Below are 19,518 nucleotides of genomic sequence, written 5' to 3'. Positions count from 1 at the left end.
TGGACAATAAACATTAACTTCAATTCCTGTCAGTTTGTGTTTGTCCAATCAAATCCCAGTATGTATTGAACCTCCGCCTACCTATTGTTTGAAAACATCCAAGCAAACATAGCAAGCAAGTCACTAAGTTTTTTGCGTGCTTTTATAGAAGAGCTGTACTATATAATACAAAGAAGCGTTTAAGTCTTTCGCCAAAAAATACTATCAATTTCTTTTTGTCCTATGTAAACTTCCGTACTATTTCCTTCTATTCATGATCATTAAATTGAACCGTAAAATATTTCTTGGTACCTTCTTAATTCCTTTATAAGTCTTATGTAAACATAATAATGACAATAACTGTTGTAAGCACAAGATTCACTGCACACTTTTAAAGTTCTGCTTCATCAAACATTAAAATGTGAACTTAAGTTTTGAGACTTTTTTAATCGACACGATTGGGATTTTTGTATATGAGAACACGGTTTATCTATTAGTTGAAAATGCGGTTGTGGACTAGCTTTCAGTACCTGCGAGCATTCGTTGTTTAATAATGTGTGTCTTTGTGTTATTATTTTATGTGATAAATTGAGGTGTTGGTACACCACTGTAACAATGAAGGAGGAAATGAGGAGGGTTGATTGGGTGGAAGTGGGGAGGAGTATGCGGAGCGCTAACAAACATGTCTATGCGGCATGGGCTTTGATCATTGTTAAAGCATCAATGTAAGGGGCATTTAATATCTTAATAAAACTATTCTTATTTTAGATACTATATCTTGTTATCTGATATTGGACGAAAGAATTTGCCCTTTTATGTAATTATGTAATACAAGTTACGATCATTTGAAAACACATATTAAACAGCCAAATGGATACACAAGAGCTAAAATAGGAGTCATAGATCCTATTGACAACAATTATCTGCCCAATTTTATTGATTTTTTAACATTTGTTTCAAATATGACCAACTTCTTATCCAAAATCACCAGCACCGTATCAGGACCCACCAGCACAATGACAGGACCCACCAGCACAGTATCAGGACATGAATAAATTGAGAAAATGTTAAATTTTAATAAATTGCAATGTTTTTTCACAAAATAGTTTTGTCGTGTGGATTGCGGTATAGAAAGCGGACTCTATGAGCATTATTGTTTTATTTTTTCAGTTCTTGATTTTCTGAAAATGAGCATTTTGGTGTTGCGCTTACTGAAACAGTTTAGAGGGTCAACTTTTTAATGGTTAACATATGAACCCATAAGAAACAAAATTGAAAAATCTCAACTGTTTTCTTCAATTTTTTATGAGTGAAAACGTCAAAAATCATCATTTTCGTCTTTGTTTACATTTTTTCATTGATCACCAGCACCCGTCAGGACCGAATCACCAGCACAGAACGTTCTCTCGCAGGACAACCATACCCACCGTGAGTATATATTCATAGAGCATTAAGAAAGGAACCAAAAGGAATATATATAGGTCAGTATGCTTGTTTTAGAGATATTAGCCTTAAAGTTTGAAATTTTGGCGGGAAAATTCCATTCTCAATTTTATCTCTCTTAATTTTTCATAGCTTTATCATTGACAAGTTTAAGTTCTCAAAACTATTACAAAATAATAAAAAAAAAATATAAGACTTTTACAGATGGCTTATAGTTATACATGTAAAAGATTTATAAAAAGAAAAATGTGGGTCAATGGGAAAAATTTATTGAGGTATTCAAATTGATAAAACCAGGCCTTGCAGTCATAAAATTTTCAAGTCAGTTTTTTGTACTCATACTAAAATCCGCCAATCAAAATACTGGATTTAATGTTTCGACCACGATTTTTGTGCTCCAAGTACTGACCAAGTTTTATGACTTCAACCTTAGAGGATTCCGAAAATCTGACAAAAAATCCAAAACATTACATGCGAACATCCTTAAATAACAAAACTTACATTTGAAACATAAGGTCTTCAGGGAAAAGCTTGAGGAATTCCGTGTCTGCCTGCATGACATACATGTAGTTTATTACATTGTTCTCCCAAACAACATTACTCCAGGTATTAAAGTCGCCATCACGATCAATCAAAAAGTTTCGAACTAAATCTAACGAAGGTCGAAAATTCTGAAAAAGTAGTGGGAAATTAATTCAGCTGTGCATATTAAAATATAAAGTACATTGCGACTAGAATGGAGAGTTGTCTCATTGTCACTCATATCAATCTTTTGATATCTATTTAGTATAAGATAAGTAAATTTAAACTTGAAATATAAACAAAGTATATTATTGTTAGCTAGATTTAAAAAAATTAAAAGTCTAATGTCCAGATAATTGTATGTTCTCTATATATATAGCTTCGTAAATTTATTATAATTAAAGATGGATTATTCTAAACACATAAAGTTTTTCTTCACCCAGCAAAGATGAGCGTATATTGGGTGCAATTTTCTGTAAATTTGGGTTGCAAATGCTCAACTTTGTATTTTGATTTGACCTTGCAACTGGTTCGAGTCCCACTGTTGTGTCATTCTTATTAAAGACGAAATGTGCGTCTGGCAAAGATATTGATAAGCTTGATACATGTTTCTTTGGTAAGATTATTTCTGTATTGGATCTGTTTAAAACTGATCTGAATTATTATTCGAACATGCTGATAAGCAACTCCTTTAATCAGTCTTGTGAACTATCTTTCTTTCCTCCAAGTATCATTTTAATGAAACAATATTTGACCCAAATTTGACTAAACATTCGAACAGCAATATAATAAGGCAATCAAAGGTAACGAACTTCTTCTTGACTTAAAAGCTTCTCAATCCAAGGATTGGATAAATTGCTCTTGTAGACTATTCTTTACTTAAATAAACTCATCATAGATACCAGGATCAATATTTTAAATTTACACCAGACACACGTTTCGTCTAAAAAAAGACTCATCAGTGACGCTCGAATAAAAAAATGTCTAAAAGTCCAAACAGAGTACAAAGTTGAAGAGCATTGAGGACCAAAATTCCTAAATATTGCCAAATATAGCTAAGGTAATATATTCCTCAGGTAGAAATCCCTTAGTTTTTTAATTTCAAACGGTTAATTTAAAATTATGAACATATCAATGATAGCTCAAGTCAACTACTGGGCTGGTGATACCCTCGGGGAAATAAATCTCCACCAGCAGTTGCATCGACCCAGTGCTTACTAATAAACTCATCATAGATACCAGAATCAAAATTTTATATATCGACATGCTGTCTTTGCCATTTGACAAACCATGTCAGTATAATAGTTCCTACAATAAAATTTAACAGTTTTTTAATACTAATCATATAATTTCAATCACAAGAAATTAACATGTCCATAGATTGAAAAGAAACTTTCTAAAAACTTTGATATAATGTAGTTTAATAATAATTGGTTCTGTTATTAACAGTTCTAATAGATCCACTGAGCTTGATTTTCCATTCATAAAAAATGTTATAATGAATTATACCTTTGAATTTTGTTGGCAGAATGACATTTCATTTTCCTGTAAGAATGATAGCTGTACACGACAGTCTAAATACATCAGTTGGCTACACATTTGTATCTTTGACGATTCGGATAAGGTTTTCATCATATTCTGTAATGTTGTATTCTGTAAAATCAACACAAGGTTTATAAGATAAATGTATTAGAAGCAAATGTGTGTACTATCTGCAGTCAAGTATTTCTTCCTTCTTTTTTTTCTTATGAAATTACGTTTTTGTTTTGCTTTTTATGGAAATAAACTCATCAAAGATGTCAGGACTAAATTTATATATACGCCAGACGCGCGTTTCGACTAAAAAGCAATTAAGATTATATCACATGTACAATGTTGACTGATAAACCAACAATTTTAACGATTTTACCTTAGTATTATGCCTTGTTTTTTTCACACATTGTTGTCAATAATATGAAATGCAATGCAACTGTCATAGGTATCAAAGGTATCAGGATTATAATGTAGTACGCCAGTATAAGTTAGGTTAAGCTAGCTATAAAACAAGGTTATATCTATCATTTTCTACATACAGAAATGCTTGTGCAAAGTCAGGAATATGTCAGTTAGTTAACATTACTCAGATGGGTTTAAGTTTTGGATTTTTTTCCATTTTATTAAGATCTTTCCGATTTGAATTTACCTGGAAGTTGCAGATTGGTATTTTTGTAATTTTACTTCTCAGTGGGTTACACTAATGTCCTGACTATGTCTTGACGGATATTTAAATGTTTTTTTTTTTCATTCTTGAAAGGATTTACTTGATATTTGGAAACAAGCAAGATGACAACAATTATCTAATAAATATGAGAAAAAAAATAAGAAATATTTTTGAGAGTTAGAAAACTTGACCTGATCAACTTCGATTATGAAATGAGAAATGTCTTGACAATGTCCTGACGGATATGAAAATGCTTATTACTTATTTTTATTTCAAGGATTCGTTTTAAATTTTGAGCCATTCAAGATGACAGCATTTATTTAAAAAAGAAAAGAAAAAAGAGAAAAATATTTTAAAAGTAAGAAAACTTGATCTGACCAACTTCGACTCTTCTGACCGTTATGAAACGGCTAAAAAAAATTAATTATTTTTGTATTAAATGTTGTAATCTTCCTACATCCTTGGTATTGAATCTGAAGTATATTATCCTGGCAATAATAAAAAGCCGTTTGGTCAGGACTGTTTATTTTAAGAAAAAATACGAGAAACGAGAAATATTTGTGAACCCAAAAAGATAAGTGAACCGATTAAGGGCATACGATACAGTTTTGATTCCATATTGAAATTTTGATAAAAATGTGCATGTAGGCTATTTTTTACCTGATTAAATCAAATTTTTAATTAAAAGAAAATACATTTGATGTGCTACTCTTTGAGAAAATTGAGGTTAAAATTTCAGATATATCCTCAAAATACGAATTTGTGGACGTATTTTTCCTTTCGATAGAAGTACATACATTTTTGGTTTTAAAGATAAACACGAGCTGTTTTTTGTTAAAATATTTGTAATTCATGTGTTATATAAATATTATATAATTTTGAAGATTTTATTTTTACAAATAACTCAAATTTCTCAAACGTTCATGAATGTAGAAAAAAAACGTCATGTTTTGCTGTATTTTAATTAAATTTAAAGAAAAAATGCACTGTATACGTTTTTATGAAAATTGTTAAACATGTGACATAATATGCTTACGTTATCAAACAAAATGTCATTTTAGAAAAGAGGGGTCCATGAACTCGTTGTCAAGTTGAATCAGTTTAAATGATAAAAATCAGTCGAAAACTGCATCTTTTTCCCGATAGAGTCACCTTTGGAGATCGCGAAATAACAATTTACGTTAGCAACATCATAACCTCCCCTGTTACTATATCGTTTGCCCTTATATAATGTCGAGGACACACATTCACAATATTTACTGCCTTCCGTGATAGGACCATTCCCAATTAAAATTTATCAAAAGTTTGATTAAGATCCTTCGAATTATTTCTGGAATGTATTGTTTTAGCAAAATTTGTTATAACATTTATTCAATCCAAATTCAGCCGTTTCCTTCCAAATTTGTCCCAACACAGACATAAATTACAATTGTATTACATGTCTCTGGTCCCAATTATCCCATTCTCAATCCTATTCTAATTCGATTTGTATCTTTCCTATGGCAAAAACGACCAAAGCTGTTCCGACAACGTTGGGATTCTGCCGAATGCGATCCGGCAGACATCAGACAGTGACTAGACAGTGATCTGACGCTAATGGGAGATAGCCGTTAGAACAAATGTCGCCGTATTCGGAATGAGCAAATTATGTGCGAGCGCAATCCTATCACAATTTGCTGTATCGCACTGCAAATGGATTTGTCTGGAATCAGTCGTACCGTATTGAGATATTGTCGGGGGTATTTTTGCCGAATTTCATATTAATAATGGAACTTTTCTGAAACGGTTTCGACAAAGACGGTACGAATTCAGAATGCAATCTAAACTCAATCGGCAAAAAAACGGACATGATGAACTTTTCAAATTCATGCACGTTCCACAGGGCACCTTCCAGAAAATACAGAGCATCGATACGATTTTGAACAGATACAGCAGAATATGTCACGCCACACACGATTGTTATCAGACTAGACAAAATCAGCTGAGTTTTCAGATTGTTACAGGACGCACCTAACAGTCGAATGTGCTCGGCTGACCTCTATTATCCGTATGATTACGAACGTATAATTCAGTATTCAGACAATGATGGATATTAAAGACCATTGAGGATAGTAACCTTTTTCGACTCTCAAACGGGAGACATATTCGACACTATGTGAAAGTCACATAAGGTATTCATTCATCAACTGTATAACAAAAGATAAAATGATTCCTCTACATCAGGGGCTTCAAAATAAGTTGAATTATATATGCCTTGATGAATCATTGGGAGTACAGTAGGCGATGCCTTATCGCGTAATGCGATGCCGCACAATGCCATGTTGGGGATACAAGTTCTATACTTACCTTGAATAAACGCAAGAATGGAATAAATGGTTTGATATCCTCTATTGCTGGTGTATCACTGGTAGCATTTGTTAGACCGAATAGACGATCTTGTTCTTTATTTGGTATATTTAAGAAGTAACGAATGAACTTCGTGGCATCTTCACATGTTAAATGATCATCTAGTTTGTTCAGTACTGTAATAAAGAGAGATAGCCTTTATAGTACTGTAACTAACTTATATTACAATCTGAGGTTTAGCGCTATAAAACCAATTTCAATCAATTGTTGTCCATTCGTTTTTGATGTGTTTTGTCATTTGATTTTGCCATCCGATAAGGGGCTTTCCGATTGAATGTTCCTCGGAGTTCAGTATTTTTGTGATTTTACTTTTTGCTAGGGTAAACAAATTAAATATGTTTGTGGCAAAATATGAATGCTATAGATTTAACATGATTTATTTTAAATTGTCAATGCAGTAAAAAAAAATATAAGCTGCTTCTGTCCTCAGTTCTAAAGGCCATAGAAAAAACAACAGCAGAAGGTGACCAACGTATCTTCTAAAGAAAATAAGTAACTTTCTGTTACTTATTAACACAATTATAGATTTATAAGCGTGGTTTTCTGTTTCAAATTGTATGTATTTCAGTTGTTTAAATGAATTGAGTGTAAAAATTCTTGAATTTACCCTTGGTGGTCCTAAAAAATATCTACTGGTTCTCACTATTAGTATTTATATCCTATTGCAAACTACCAGTCAGTCCTTTGTTGTTGTTTTTTTATGTCAAAACATTAGGACCATCACTTTTCTACAACTCTGGAGTGGTTATCGTTGTCATATTTGTTTTTCCGTTGATTGTTTGATTTTTTTTCTTGTGTTGTACTGTTTTAACTCTGTCACAGGTTTATTAGAAGGTGGTGCTATCGCCAAATTATGTATATTTATATGATGTCCAAATTCAGGATCCTATAATTCAGTGGTTGTCGTTTTCTGCTGCATAAATATTGTTTTACGGTTTATCGTTTTATACATCAATCAGGCCTTTAGTTTTCACGTTTGAATTGCCCCACATGTCTCATTTCGGGGCCTTTTACAGTTTGCTGTAAAGTATGAGTTTTGTTTATCATTAATTGCTTAATTCTACATGAGTTGAACTCTGGTGAAGAGTTGTCGCAATGGCAATCACACCACATGTCTTTAGCTTTATATTGACAAAGTTTCCAAAATTAATATTAATAACATGACTAAGTATCAGCTTTATAGGTTTTGAGCAACATGTCCAAACAAGCTAAGCTTTGGACAAGCTTTTTTAAAATCTCTAGTTTTTACATGTCTAAACATAAGCTAAATATGCTTTGAAGTTTGAAAAACATGTCCAAACATAAGCAAAGCTTTGAACAAGCTTTCAGAAACACAGAGACACTGCTTCTGCAATACAGATTCATTCATTTATTCTTAGTAAGATCGGCACTTCGTGTCGGTCTGTTGGGTATACACGTGACTATTGAAAATTGTCCAAATTAAAATGTGTTGAGCTTAGGTGAGATGACAATACTGTTTGGTTCATTGATGACGGCCGTACAGCGACATCTATTGGCTTCAATTTGTTTCATTTGGAATAATTGTCTCTGACATTGGCAATCATGCCACATCTATTTATGTATCTAGGTATTTTTGAAAATTGTAGGAATGTTAATAAAAGTCGCTTCGATATTTACACAACTGCTTTAAATATCGCTAATTTCCCGTCGATATAGGACTTCTATTTTAGTTTTTTCTGTAAAACATATGAAGAGAGAGTGTCTGACGTCACAGTGAAAAAAAAAGTAAAATCATAAAAAAAACTGAACTCCGAGGAAAATAGAAAAGGGGTTCATGGCCACAGCCTACCGCCGCTCTACTTAGAGTGGAAAATGTAGAGCGCAATGATGTACTTTTCTGAAAGTAGTGCTTTTCTAAAAATAGACAAAATCGCTAAAATGTTAGCTAAATATGAACTAATGAACTTGGTTTCGATATATCTAGTCAACATACCCCCGTTATTATAAATCAGCATTCCAGTTTGCTCGAAATTGGACTGCAATCTGTTTATAAATGGAAAGGCAAACTTATACCGATAATCTTTGGTCAAACAATGGGCACGCTTCAAACAAGTTTTCCTGCATGGTTCTGGACAAGTAAAATCTCTGCGAGGAAACGATCTTTTCAGACTTTCATAATAATCTGACGGGTACTCAGACGGGAGATTGTTACATCTTGGATCTTGCCCTGCACATCTTTCTGAAGGATTCGCTTGACATTTTGGGTTATTTGGTGGACACTCTCCTGGAGGACCTTGTGACGGAGGTTGGTCGTCTGATGTATTATTTCCTCCGTGTGGTGAATTATTTCCTCCGTGTGATGTGGTATTTCCTGCGTGTGGTGCATCATTTCCTCCGTGTGTTGTAGTATTTCCTCCTTCCGATGTGTTGTTGTAATGTTCAGATGGAAAGTTGGATGTAGAACTGTTATTTTCCTGAGCATGACAGATAACACACATCAGCACACCAAACACAACTAAAATCAGAATAGTAATATTAAATGTTTATAGCAGAATAATACCAAAAAGTGACATATAATTTATTAATAACAACGACTATATATATTCTGACAAAATAGCAGGACACTCTGTCAAGTTGTATTTGAAAATGCAAGAAAAGTTAAATTTTGTTAAGCTGGGGTCACACATTCACGATTTTACTGCCGTCTTTGACAGGACCATTCCCGATTAAAATTTGTTAAAAGTCAGATCAAGATCCTGTAAATCGTGGATGGTAATTAAAACTTTAATTAAAATTTGTCAAACAAATAATTTAATCACAACAACAATCAGATATTGTTTTCGGGAAAAAAAACCGCCGATATTCAACCGTTTCCAAGCAAATTTATCCCGATAATCCCATTCTCAATCCGCTTCCTAGTCCAATTTGTATCTTTCGCCCGGTAAAATTCGACCGAGTCTGTCACGACTGCGTCCCGATTCTACCGAATGTAATCCGACAGAGATCAGACAGTGACCAGACAGTGAACCGATGCTGACGGATGTAATCCGTTCGAAAACTGTCGGCATACTCGGGATGATCAGGCACTGTCGGAACGTAATCCTATCACGGTCCGCTCTATCGCATTGCAAACGGCTTTGTCTGGTCTCAGTCGTATTGTATTCAGTCCAGAATACATAGAACATTGTAAGGATTTTGATCCGATACAGCAGAATCTGTCACGACATAGGCACGATTGTAATCCGACTAGACAAAATCAGCTGCGTTTCCCCGAATGGTACGGGACGCACCTAACGGTCGGGGTGCTTCGCCGAACTATTCGAACCCATCCCGACCCGCAGGAATCTGTTACGAACTTAAGCTAGGTTCACACTGCCGATCAGACCAACTCGACCAATCTCGATCAAGGCAAATTAAGCTATCGGGAAACTGGTATGTCTCAATTGACAAGAGTGTTCGGGTGGTCTACACGAGAGTTTTTGACATGTCAAAAACATTTGAGTAAGGATCGAGAAGCCAGTCATTCAAGAAGAGATCGAGAACTCGTCGAGTAGCGGTCGAATTGATCGGGAAAGGATCGTGTAGAGATCGAGTTCGGTCGGGATACAAACAGTTTACCGATCAGTAATCGATCATTTCGATCTTTGCTCGACTAATATCTGATCATTTCCCGATCAACGACAACCTGTACGATATGTGGTCAAGATTAACTCGACCAATGCCCGATCGCTTCATGATCACTGCGACTTCTATATTTTTTTCCATCCCAGACCAACTTGACCCAAACCTGATCTATACGCGACCACATTCGATCAATCTTCGATCTCTACTCGGCCATACACGAGTATACATGACTGCTACACGAATCTCTAAAAAAAGGTATGCAGCTCTGATTAACTCTCATAACTTTGCTCCTGCAAACATATATTGTCACTATTCATTTTTAACTGTACACAAATTCTTCCATTTACAGTACGCGTCTGTTCCTTTGCAAGAAGGTGTAACATTTTAAAAGAGAGAACACAGATACCTAAGGAACAATCAAACTCAAAGGTCAAACCGACACAGCCATAGCGAAAAACGACAGCAGACGAGAAGACATTCAGAAGTCTACATAACACAACATAAAAAAACACGAAACCCAATAAAACCTGGAATGATCTCAGGTGTTTAGAAAGGGAAGTAGATTCTGCATTTTGACCTCAAAAGATTTTTCAAATATGAAAGTAATTGTGCATTAAAATTCATTATTAGACAGCTGATGACTAATTTAGCCTTCAAAGTTAGTTTTTAAGAACATCAATATTATATTTTAGCTGTTTAATGGGCTATTTTTGTTCGACTGGCCGTATTTTCCGTATGTCCAGAAATTTCTGTAGAATAAAAATAAGAAGATGTGGTATAAATGCCAATGAGACAACTCTCCACAGGACACCAAATGACACAAAAATTAACAACTATATGTCACCGTACGGTCGAATGTTTACAAACACTTTTTTCATACGCTTTTTGATACAATAAAAAAAATGAGAAGAAAGACATATGATTTTTTCGTTTAAATTGGTGATAGATATGTCGTGTACATGTTGTAATTTTGTACAGGTTATAACATGTACAAAAATATTGTACATGTCATAACTTGTATAATGCAAAAATACAAGTTATAACATGTACAAAAGTACCTTGTACATGTTATAACATGTACGAAATATTGGCTAAAAATGGTTTTAACTTGTACAAAAATTAAGATAAATCTAAATAAAGTAAAATAAACATTTAAATTTATAAATAAATAAATATATATACTAGTTAAGTGAAATGAATGCTTAAATTTTTTTTTTTGGACAGATTATAAGATCGTTGCATTAGGAGAATGTCATTTTGATTTTTTGAATATATATCCTCTTGTTTGAAAGCAGGTATAGGTGGCCTTGTGCTTTTTTCTGCTCTATTGTCGGGTTGTTGTTTCTTTGACACTTTCCATTCTCAATTTTATTTGTAGAAAAATCTACCCTAGCTATCCTTTTACGTCTTTAAGTGTCAACTAGAATGAAAGTATTTTACTATTGCCTTCAAAGAGGACAATGCGGGAGTTTCTCGCTACATTGAAAACCCATTGGTGGCCTTCGGCTGTTGTCTGCTCTATGGTCGGGTTGTTGTCGCTTTGAAACATTCCCCATTTCCTTTCTCAATCTTACTCATAATTATATTTCATCAGATAAGAATACTGAATGTTATTTGTTGACTGAATGTGTGTTTTAAAAGCTGTCTTAGTCTTATGATGGTCTTATGACATATCTTACTCCTAAGTTGGATTCACAAAGTATCCCTCAGACAGCTTTGAGACGAGGTCTGATATATGTCCATAGATTGTCATAAGAGGATCATAAGACATGTCCTAAGAAGGTTTTAGGAATGCTTCGCCATACACAGACCCCTGGACATTAACTGTATCAGAGAAGGACAAAACACAATAGCATAAATGAATAATAAAAAGAGTTATGAAAAATTATTGAGGTTAATAACATCTGTCGAAATAATAGAAACATCTTAATTTTTCAAATTTGTTAAATTGTACAAGTTAAAACCATTTTTAAGCAATATTTTGTACAGGTTATAACATGTACGACGTATTGTTGTACATGTTATAACTTGTATTTTTGCATTATACAAGTTATAACATGTACAATATGTTTGTACATATTATAACCTGTACAAAATCGCAACTTGTACACGACAGATATATATAAACAGTTTCAGAAAAGGTATCCTCAAGGGGATTAAAATTATGTTTTTGGCCAAATTTTGGGATGTGATATTTTCCCCCTCTTTGCAATAATATTAGTAAAAAAAACCAGGTTGTTGCCATGGATACACCAAAAAGAAATATATTGAACCATTCAACTACTTGGTATCAGATCTATGGAAAATACTGATTATATACATATGACACAGTATAAAGCTTAATTTGTAAGAAAGCAAGGAAAAGGGGATGGTAATATTTATGTATATTGCTATTTAAAAAAACTGTCACAACAAATCAGCGTCCGACTTTACTTTCATGAAGTTTATATAACCATTTGGGTCCTCTTTGTTCACCTATCAATTCTCTCATAGTTTTGATTTTGCCATTTCATTAGGGACTTTCCGTTTAAATTTTTCTTCGGAATTCAGTAATTTTGTGATTAATATTTATACTGCCCTTGTCAGTCACTGCATCATCCAGATTTTTCGGCACTCTTTGCTGTCTATCCCTTTTTGTTTGTTTTCTATGCTCTCTTCAAGCTCCGTCACAGCTATTAACCTGTCTATCTGAGCTCTAACCATCTTGCCAAACAATCCAACTGCTTTATTTCCATGCAGATATTTAAAATGCATAATTTTACTCAGACCTTCTGTGAACTACTGAATCTAACCAAATAAACGGGGACACAGATAATGCCCTAGCCTGCATATAACGTTATAAAGAGTCATTACTCAAGAAGGGTAAAAATTACACCACCCCAAATTCGCATTTGACCTGTGTTTTATGGTATTGAGTTACATTTAATTTGGTTGAGGCAAAAGAAAATTAGAGAACGGAAACTAATTGTTAGGACGTACGTTTACGTACTTACGGACGGACGGAAAAGGGTAACACTTAAGGTCTCCTCCGCTGCAGCGGGTAATATAAAAAAAAATCAGATGTTTTTATACTGAAAATGTACATACCCGACCAATGCCCGACTATCCCTACGACCCCTTTACGATCAAATAAATCTGGTCTGGCCGAGATCAGGCGGAGATCGAGTATAATAATTGATTTGGTCTAGCTAGTCGAGTAAGGATCGTGAAGAGATCATGAATTGGTCGGAATTATCTAATGTGTATTCAATTAGTGGTCGGGTTTGAGTCGTGAATGGTCGGGTTAAGGTCGTGTACTGTCGGAGAGCAGTCGGAAAGAAGTCGTAAACAGGCCCGATCAAGAATCTGGTCTCGCTTGGTCGTGGATCCCTATTGTCCAAATTTCCACGACCAAGCTCAACCAACTTCTTGATCAGGCCTGTATATGACTTCTACCCGATCGCCATCCGAGTGTACACGACCTTAACTCGACCACTCACGACTCCATCCCGACAACAAAATGAATACTTTTTCGATAATTCCGACCAATTCACGATCTTTACTCGACTAGCTAGACCAAATTAGCTATTCACGATCTCAGCCTTATCTTGACCAGACCTGATCGACCTGATCGTATATGGGTCGTAGGGATAATCGGGAATTGGTCGGGTATGCACATTTTTAGTATTAAAACGTCCGATTTTTTTTATTCCCTGCCGCTTTGGAGTGGGCATTAAGTGTTACCCTTGTCCGTCCGTACGCACGTACGTCCCAACATGACCCTTTATACTGTCACATATGCTAGAAGGGGCATTATTGGTGTCCAATGGATATATTTTCCGTTTATTTGGTTATATATTCAGTAGAAGGTTCGAGTAAAATCATACATTTAAAATATCTACATAGAAATAAAGCAGTTGGATTTGTGGGCAATGTGGTAAGAGCTCATAGAGACAAGTATAGCTGTGACGGAGCTTGTAGAATGCATAGAAGACGAAAAAGATGGTGTAGACATCAACAGGCGCCGATAAATCTAGGTGAGGCAGTGCATGGCTGACACGACGTCCACTTTGTGTGCAGTTTGAGAGACTTGCACTAACTCAATAAAGAGGAACCCAATGGCAATGGTTATAAAACTTCGTCATAGTGGACACGGATAAGTAATGGAAGTTTTATTGCTCTTTGTTATGCCCCATTTATGGGCATTACGTTTTCTGATCTGTGCGTTCGTTTGTTCGTCCCGCTTCAGCTAAAGGTTTTTAGTCGAGGTAGTTTTTGATGAAGTTGAAGTCCAATCAACTTGAAACTTAGTACACATGTTCCCTATGATATGGTCTTTCTAATTTTAATGCCAAATTAGAGACTTCCCCCCATGTTCAAGGTCCTTTGATCATAGAAAATGATAGTGCGGATGGGGCACCCGTGTACTGGGGACACATTCTTGTTGGAAATGGCACCACAAAATGAGATTTGTCACTGGATTAGTAATTATGTGTGATAGCAATATACATAAACTTTACCATCCCCATTTCCTTACTTTCTTACAAATAAAAGAGTACTGATTGTCAAATATATGTGCATAAGTATCACATGTAATCAGTATTTTTCATAGATTTGATATCAAGTAGTTGAATGATTAAAGGTATTTATTTTCTTTTTGCTGTATGGCAAAAACCTGTATGTATTTGCCAAAAAATATTGCAAAAAGAGGGCAAAGATGTCACATATTTCCTAAAAATTTGACCCAAAGTAGAATTTCATTCTCCTGGACTGATACCTATTCTAAAACAGTTTACACACATTTCTTTCTAATCAAAGTTTGGTAAACGTTGTGTGCCGTTTGTTATAGTTTGTTAAACGTAACAGAAGTAGAAACAAATGCATCGTTTGGTTAGAGGGATTGAAATTTTGAGTAATTTTAGACAATGTTTTGAGTTACTACAAGCAAGAAAACGTTTAGATAATTGATTTAAAAGTTAAAAAGAAATGGATCGTTTGAACTAACAAACGACGAACGACAAACTGTAGACGCATTTACAACGAGTGTATAGTTTGTCAAAGTTTATGCAAACTGGTAAAAGTATGTTAGAAACAAATTATCAAAACTTGTGCTTGCTGAACAGTTTGTATCGTTACTATTAGAAAGAAATTCGCACCAAATAAAAAAAATATTTGTCTTTCGTCTCTTTTTTCTGTGAAATTACGTCAAAAATTTCGAAAAGAACAAAAATTGACTGTAAGGTGACCTATAGTTATTTATTGATAATCTCTGTGTCATTTGGTGTTCTGTGAAAAGCTGTCTCATTGGCAATTGTACCACATTTTTTTTTTGCTACAAACATTTCTGAACAAACAGAAAATACGGACAGACAAAACAGAAAATAGCCCTTTACACATTTTTTTTGCTACAAACATTTCTGAACAAACAGAAAATACGGACAGACAAAACAGAAAATAGCCCATAAAACAGGTAAAATATAATCTTGATGTTCTTATAAACCAACTTTGAAACATGAGTAGTCTAACAATGAATATTATTGCACAATTACTTTAATATTTGAAAAATCCGCCAGTTCCAAATTTGCAGGATTTTCTTCCATTCCGGAACATCTGAGATCATCCTAGGTTTTGTTGGGTAACGTGTTACTAAGTGTTTTTGTTTTCTATGTTATGTAGACTGCTGTTTGTCTTTTCGTCGGTTACCGTTTTTCGCTGTGTCTGTGTCGGTTTGTTTTCGACCTTTGAGTTTGATTGTTCCTTTGGTGTCTTTAGTCTCTCTTTTAAAATGTTACCTCTCCTTGCAAAAGTAAAGACACGTACTGTACATAAAGGAATTTTTGTAGAGTTAAAAATAATGTTGCCAGTATATTTTTGCGGAAGCAGAGTTATGAGAGTTAATCAGATCTGCACACAATTTTAGAGAATCGTGTAGCAGTCATGTGTTCTCGTGTATGGTCGAGTAGAGATCGAAGAGTGGTCGAATGTGGTCGCGAAGGTATCGGGTATTGGTCGAGTTGGTATGGGATAATATAAATATACAAGTCGCAGTGATCTGGGAGCGATCGGGCATTGGTCGAGCTAATTTGGAAATGATCGGACATTAGTCGAGCAAAGGTCGAAATGATCGAGTACTGATTGGTAATTTTTTTGTATTCCGACCAAACTCGATCTCTACATTTCCTGATCAATTCGACCAATACTCGACGAATTCTAGATCTCTTCTCGATCCTTACTCGAATGTTTTTGACATGTCAAAAACTCTCGGGAAGAAAGTCAGATCGATGACGAGCAAGGTAGACTATGTTTACCAAAAAAAAGGTTATGAACATCTCTAATATTATGATTATCTATAGAACACAAAACAAACAGAAATAAGAAAGAAAAAGTATACTTACAAGTTTTTAAAAGGGCCTGTTTCATTTTGCGTGTCTACAAAATAGAGTAGAACATGAGTACAAACCCTTGCTGGTCAAAGAAACAAGTTCGCTTCTGCCATCAAGGTAGCTGCGAAAACGTAGCTCTATTGTCCTTTTGATTTTTTTTTTGCCATAGATGGTCCGCAAATATCAAAAATCATCAAAAGGACCTTAAGAGCTACGTTTTCGCAGCTACCATCAAGGTGCACATATATAGTTTTATTTTTGAAACAAATTACAATTTACATTTTGTTATAATATAAAAAATCAGCGAATACCCTGATCTTTCAAAATGAATCTTGCATTGAAGCATTCTAGCAGGATTTTCAGATAATATTTCAAAAATAACTAAGAAAGAATTGTGAAATGTTTCATACTTATCATTAATGACACATTTTAAAATTATTTTTGCTAAGGCAACAGTCATTATTTCAGAGTCCTCGAAAAGAGGTAGTCTTAAGATTTTGACCACCAAAATGTTTCAATGGACCGACAACATTGTGATATTTTGCAATAAAAGTAGATTTTCTTCAAGGACCACCTCGTCCTGAACATGCATGAAATATTCGCCACTGGACGTTAAGTAACCAACAGTCAATATACATCAAGGACCACATGAGGTCTTTTCGTCTTCATTATACCAACAACAAAAAAAAAAACTTTCTGAAACTAGACTTTCTTGTTAAAACTCAATGTTGAATTTATTTATTCAACTGATGACGATCAATGTTAAAATATTAACACACTCTGCCTGAAAAATAAAAAATAAAACGTATTTCAAAAATTGGTAAAAAAAAAGCAATGCCCACTAAGGAGGAACTTGGAAGGGTAACAGCCTTATATCTTTTAAGTTTATTTACATTCCATCATGATCAAAGACTTGACTGTATTAATGATAAAAAAAAAAACCAACATAAATATTACAATTTTTCTCCGAAAATTGAGCACAAAACGTTCAAAAGTCGAAAAGAAATACCTTATATATAATACAGTAAAAATGGAACTTGGCATTTGCTGACGACGCACCTAAAATTTTGTCTCTGCAATATATTTTTTTAAATTTCAGAATTGAAGTATTCAATGACAATGTAGAATGTACGTTAGTAGACATTACGCGGCCATACAAATGTTCAGTTAAAGCACAAAAATGATTCCCCACTCAAATAATGTCCATCCGTCCGTCCGTCCCATTATGGGTATATAGTTATTCCGCATAACTTCTCCTACAGATTCAATCCTAGGAAGTTTTAACTTTGCTGTCTGTTTGTACATATATTGAAGATGTGCATGTTGTCAGGGTTTCAAATTTTATTAATATTTGCTCTTCTGGGAGATAGTTGAACTTTGTATCATTTTTGGAGTATATACTTGCGAAAGAGATGCAAAGCATTTCCGGATAACTTCTCCTACGGTTTGAATCCTAGGAAGTTTTGACTTTGCTGGCTGTTTGTATATATATATTGAAGGTGTCAGGGTTATGATTTTTAATATTTATTTGCTCATTTAGGAGTAAGTTGAAGTTTGTCATTTTTAGAGTACTTATTTGTATATTAGAGCCTAAGAGGTAGTCCTACAATGAACCATAAACCTATGTACTCCCATGCTTAACTTTGTGTATTATTGAATAAAACTTTGCATCTGCGGGGGCTTCATTGGTATCTTCTAGACACAATAATATCTCAATGACAGCCACATTGACTATAATACAGTTACTTCAGAGTGGAGTGGGGGCAACACCTTGTCTACTTAGTTTTATTCGAGCTCACTATCATAAAGGCTTTTGTCATTTTGGAAAAAGGAACAGACTGTTTCCTCTATTTAAACCCATCAGGCTGCGGCATCAAAAGGTTTTTTTTGCCAGCATGTATGATTGTATTCATTATAGTTTTATTTTTATTTGATGTAAAATTACAGTAACAGTACGTACTGACTGTCAGTAGCCCACATAATAATGACGTCTTGAAAGGCTAGTATATATTTTTTTGCTTTGACGCCTTATAGTCCAAATCATTAGGACTACAATGAGTTACGTAACAGATGTCTTATAAATATCAAATACATGATAGCTTAGGTTTTTGTCAAAAGCATAGGTCATGAACAGGTGTGAACTAGTATTTCCATTGGGACTCCCAGTGACAGCGGGAGTTACACAAACAACAATCAAACAATAACAATATATGCAAGGCACATAGCCTCACTTGTGTGTGGGGAAAAGGAGGGAATTTGTTAATATTTCGATCATGCTGTTGAGTTCCGTTTGGTTCTGATCACGTTTCTCTCATGGGACGTAACTCGTAAGGCCAAGGCCAAGGTTTTAAATTTGGGCTATTTGGTTCTTTCAGTTTGGTGATCTTTAATTCTTTTAGTTCCTTGTGTTATTTTTTGTCAATTTAAAATTTTCCAAAAATATCATAAAGGACATGAGAATTAATGTTACGCAGCTTACTGTGTCACTGTGCTAGTTTTGACCTTGTAAAAAATATTCAATTTCATGCACATTGCAAGGTGTTTTAATTTATCAATGACCTTTTAGCACTTTCGCAAACAAAAACACTTCCGTGTTACAGCTGTGTGGGCAGACGCATTTCCCCTTCTCACCTTTACCTGTAGAGTTGTTATATTACACTTTACATAGTAGTGTGTTAATCTGTTTACGCTGAAACGGTTAAATTACAAATATTCGGCGTCACACTCACAGAGATCTTGAAACACATGACGTCATGATAAAATTATAAAGAAAAGACACAATGACGGAATGTAAGATATACGGATCTGTGATTTTTCTGAGAGCGTACATGTTTTACAAGAGAGGTTTAGAGGTGAAAGCACAGGCACTTGTTTCTGTCAATATGGGGTTTACTATCCATACCCAGTACAAAAAAACACAGGCATGGATAGTAAACCCCATATTGACAGAAACAAGTGCCTGTGGGTGAAAGATACCAAGTTCAGATACATTAGTTGAAAATATCCTAAAACACCATGGCA

At 34.5% G+C, this 19,518-nt stretch overlaps 1 protein-coding gene across 4 annotated transcripts in view; it reads right to left on the bottom strand.

Annotated features, from left to right (window-relative positions):
* Window positions 1–19,276, bottom strand: part of LOC139492055 (uncharacterized) — a 48,960-nt gene extending 29,684 nt beyond the window's left edge. Inside the window, exons 1-6 of one of the 4 annotated variants that reach the window (XM_071280166.1) lie at window positions 19,135–19,276; window positions 16,510–16,543; window positions 8,505–9,026; window positions 6,491–6,666; window positions 3,454–3,597; window positions 1,924–2,093 (exon numbers count right to left, since the gene is read on the bottom strand). In XM_071280166.1, coding sequence (XP_071136267.1) covers window positions 1,924–2,093; window positions 3,454–3,597; window positions 6,491–6,666; window positions 8,505–9,026; window positions 16,510–16,534 — 1,037 coding nt within the window. In that variant the 5' untranslated portion in view covers window positions 16,535–16,543; window positions 19,135–19,276. Of the gene's footprint in view, window positions 1–1,923; window positions 2,094–3,453; window positions 3,598–6,490; window positions 6,667–8,504; window positions 9,027–16,509; window positions 16,544–19,056 lie in introns of all 4 variants that reach the window. The other 3 variants (XM_071280164.1, XM_071280165.1, XM_071280167.1) reach the window with 3 other exon arrangements.
* Window positions 19,277–19,518: the final 242 nt, after the last annotated feature.

The sequence above is a fragment of the Mytilus edulis genome, chromosome 10 (genome assembly GCF_963676685.1).
Source record: "Mytilus edulis chromosome 10, xbMytEdul2.2, whole genome shotgun sequence".
Lineage (NCBI taxonomy): Eukaryota > Metazoa > Mollusca > Bivalvia > Mytilida > Mytilidae > Mytilus > Mytilus edulis.
The sequence above is the reverse complement of the archived record's forward strand: the minus strand, read 5'-3'. Positions and strand labels throughout refer to the sequence as shown.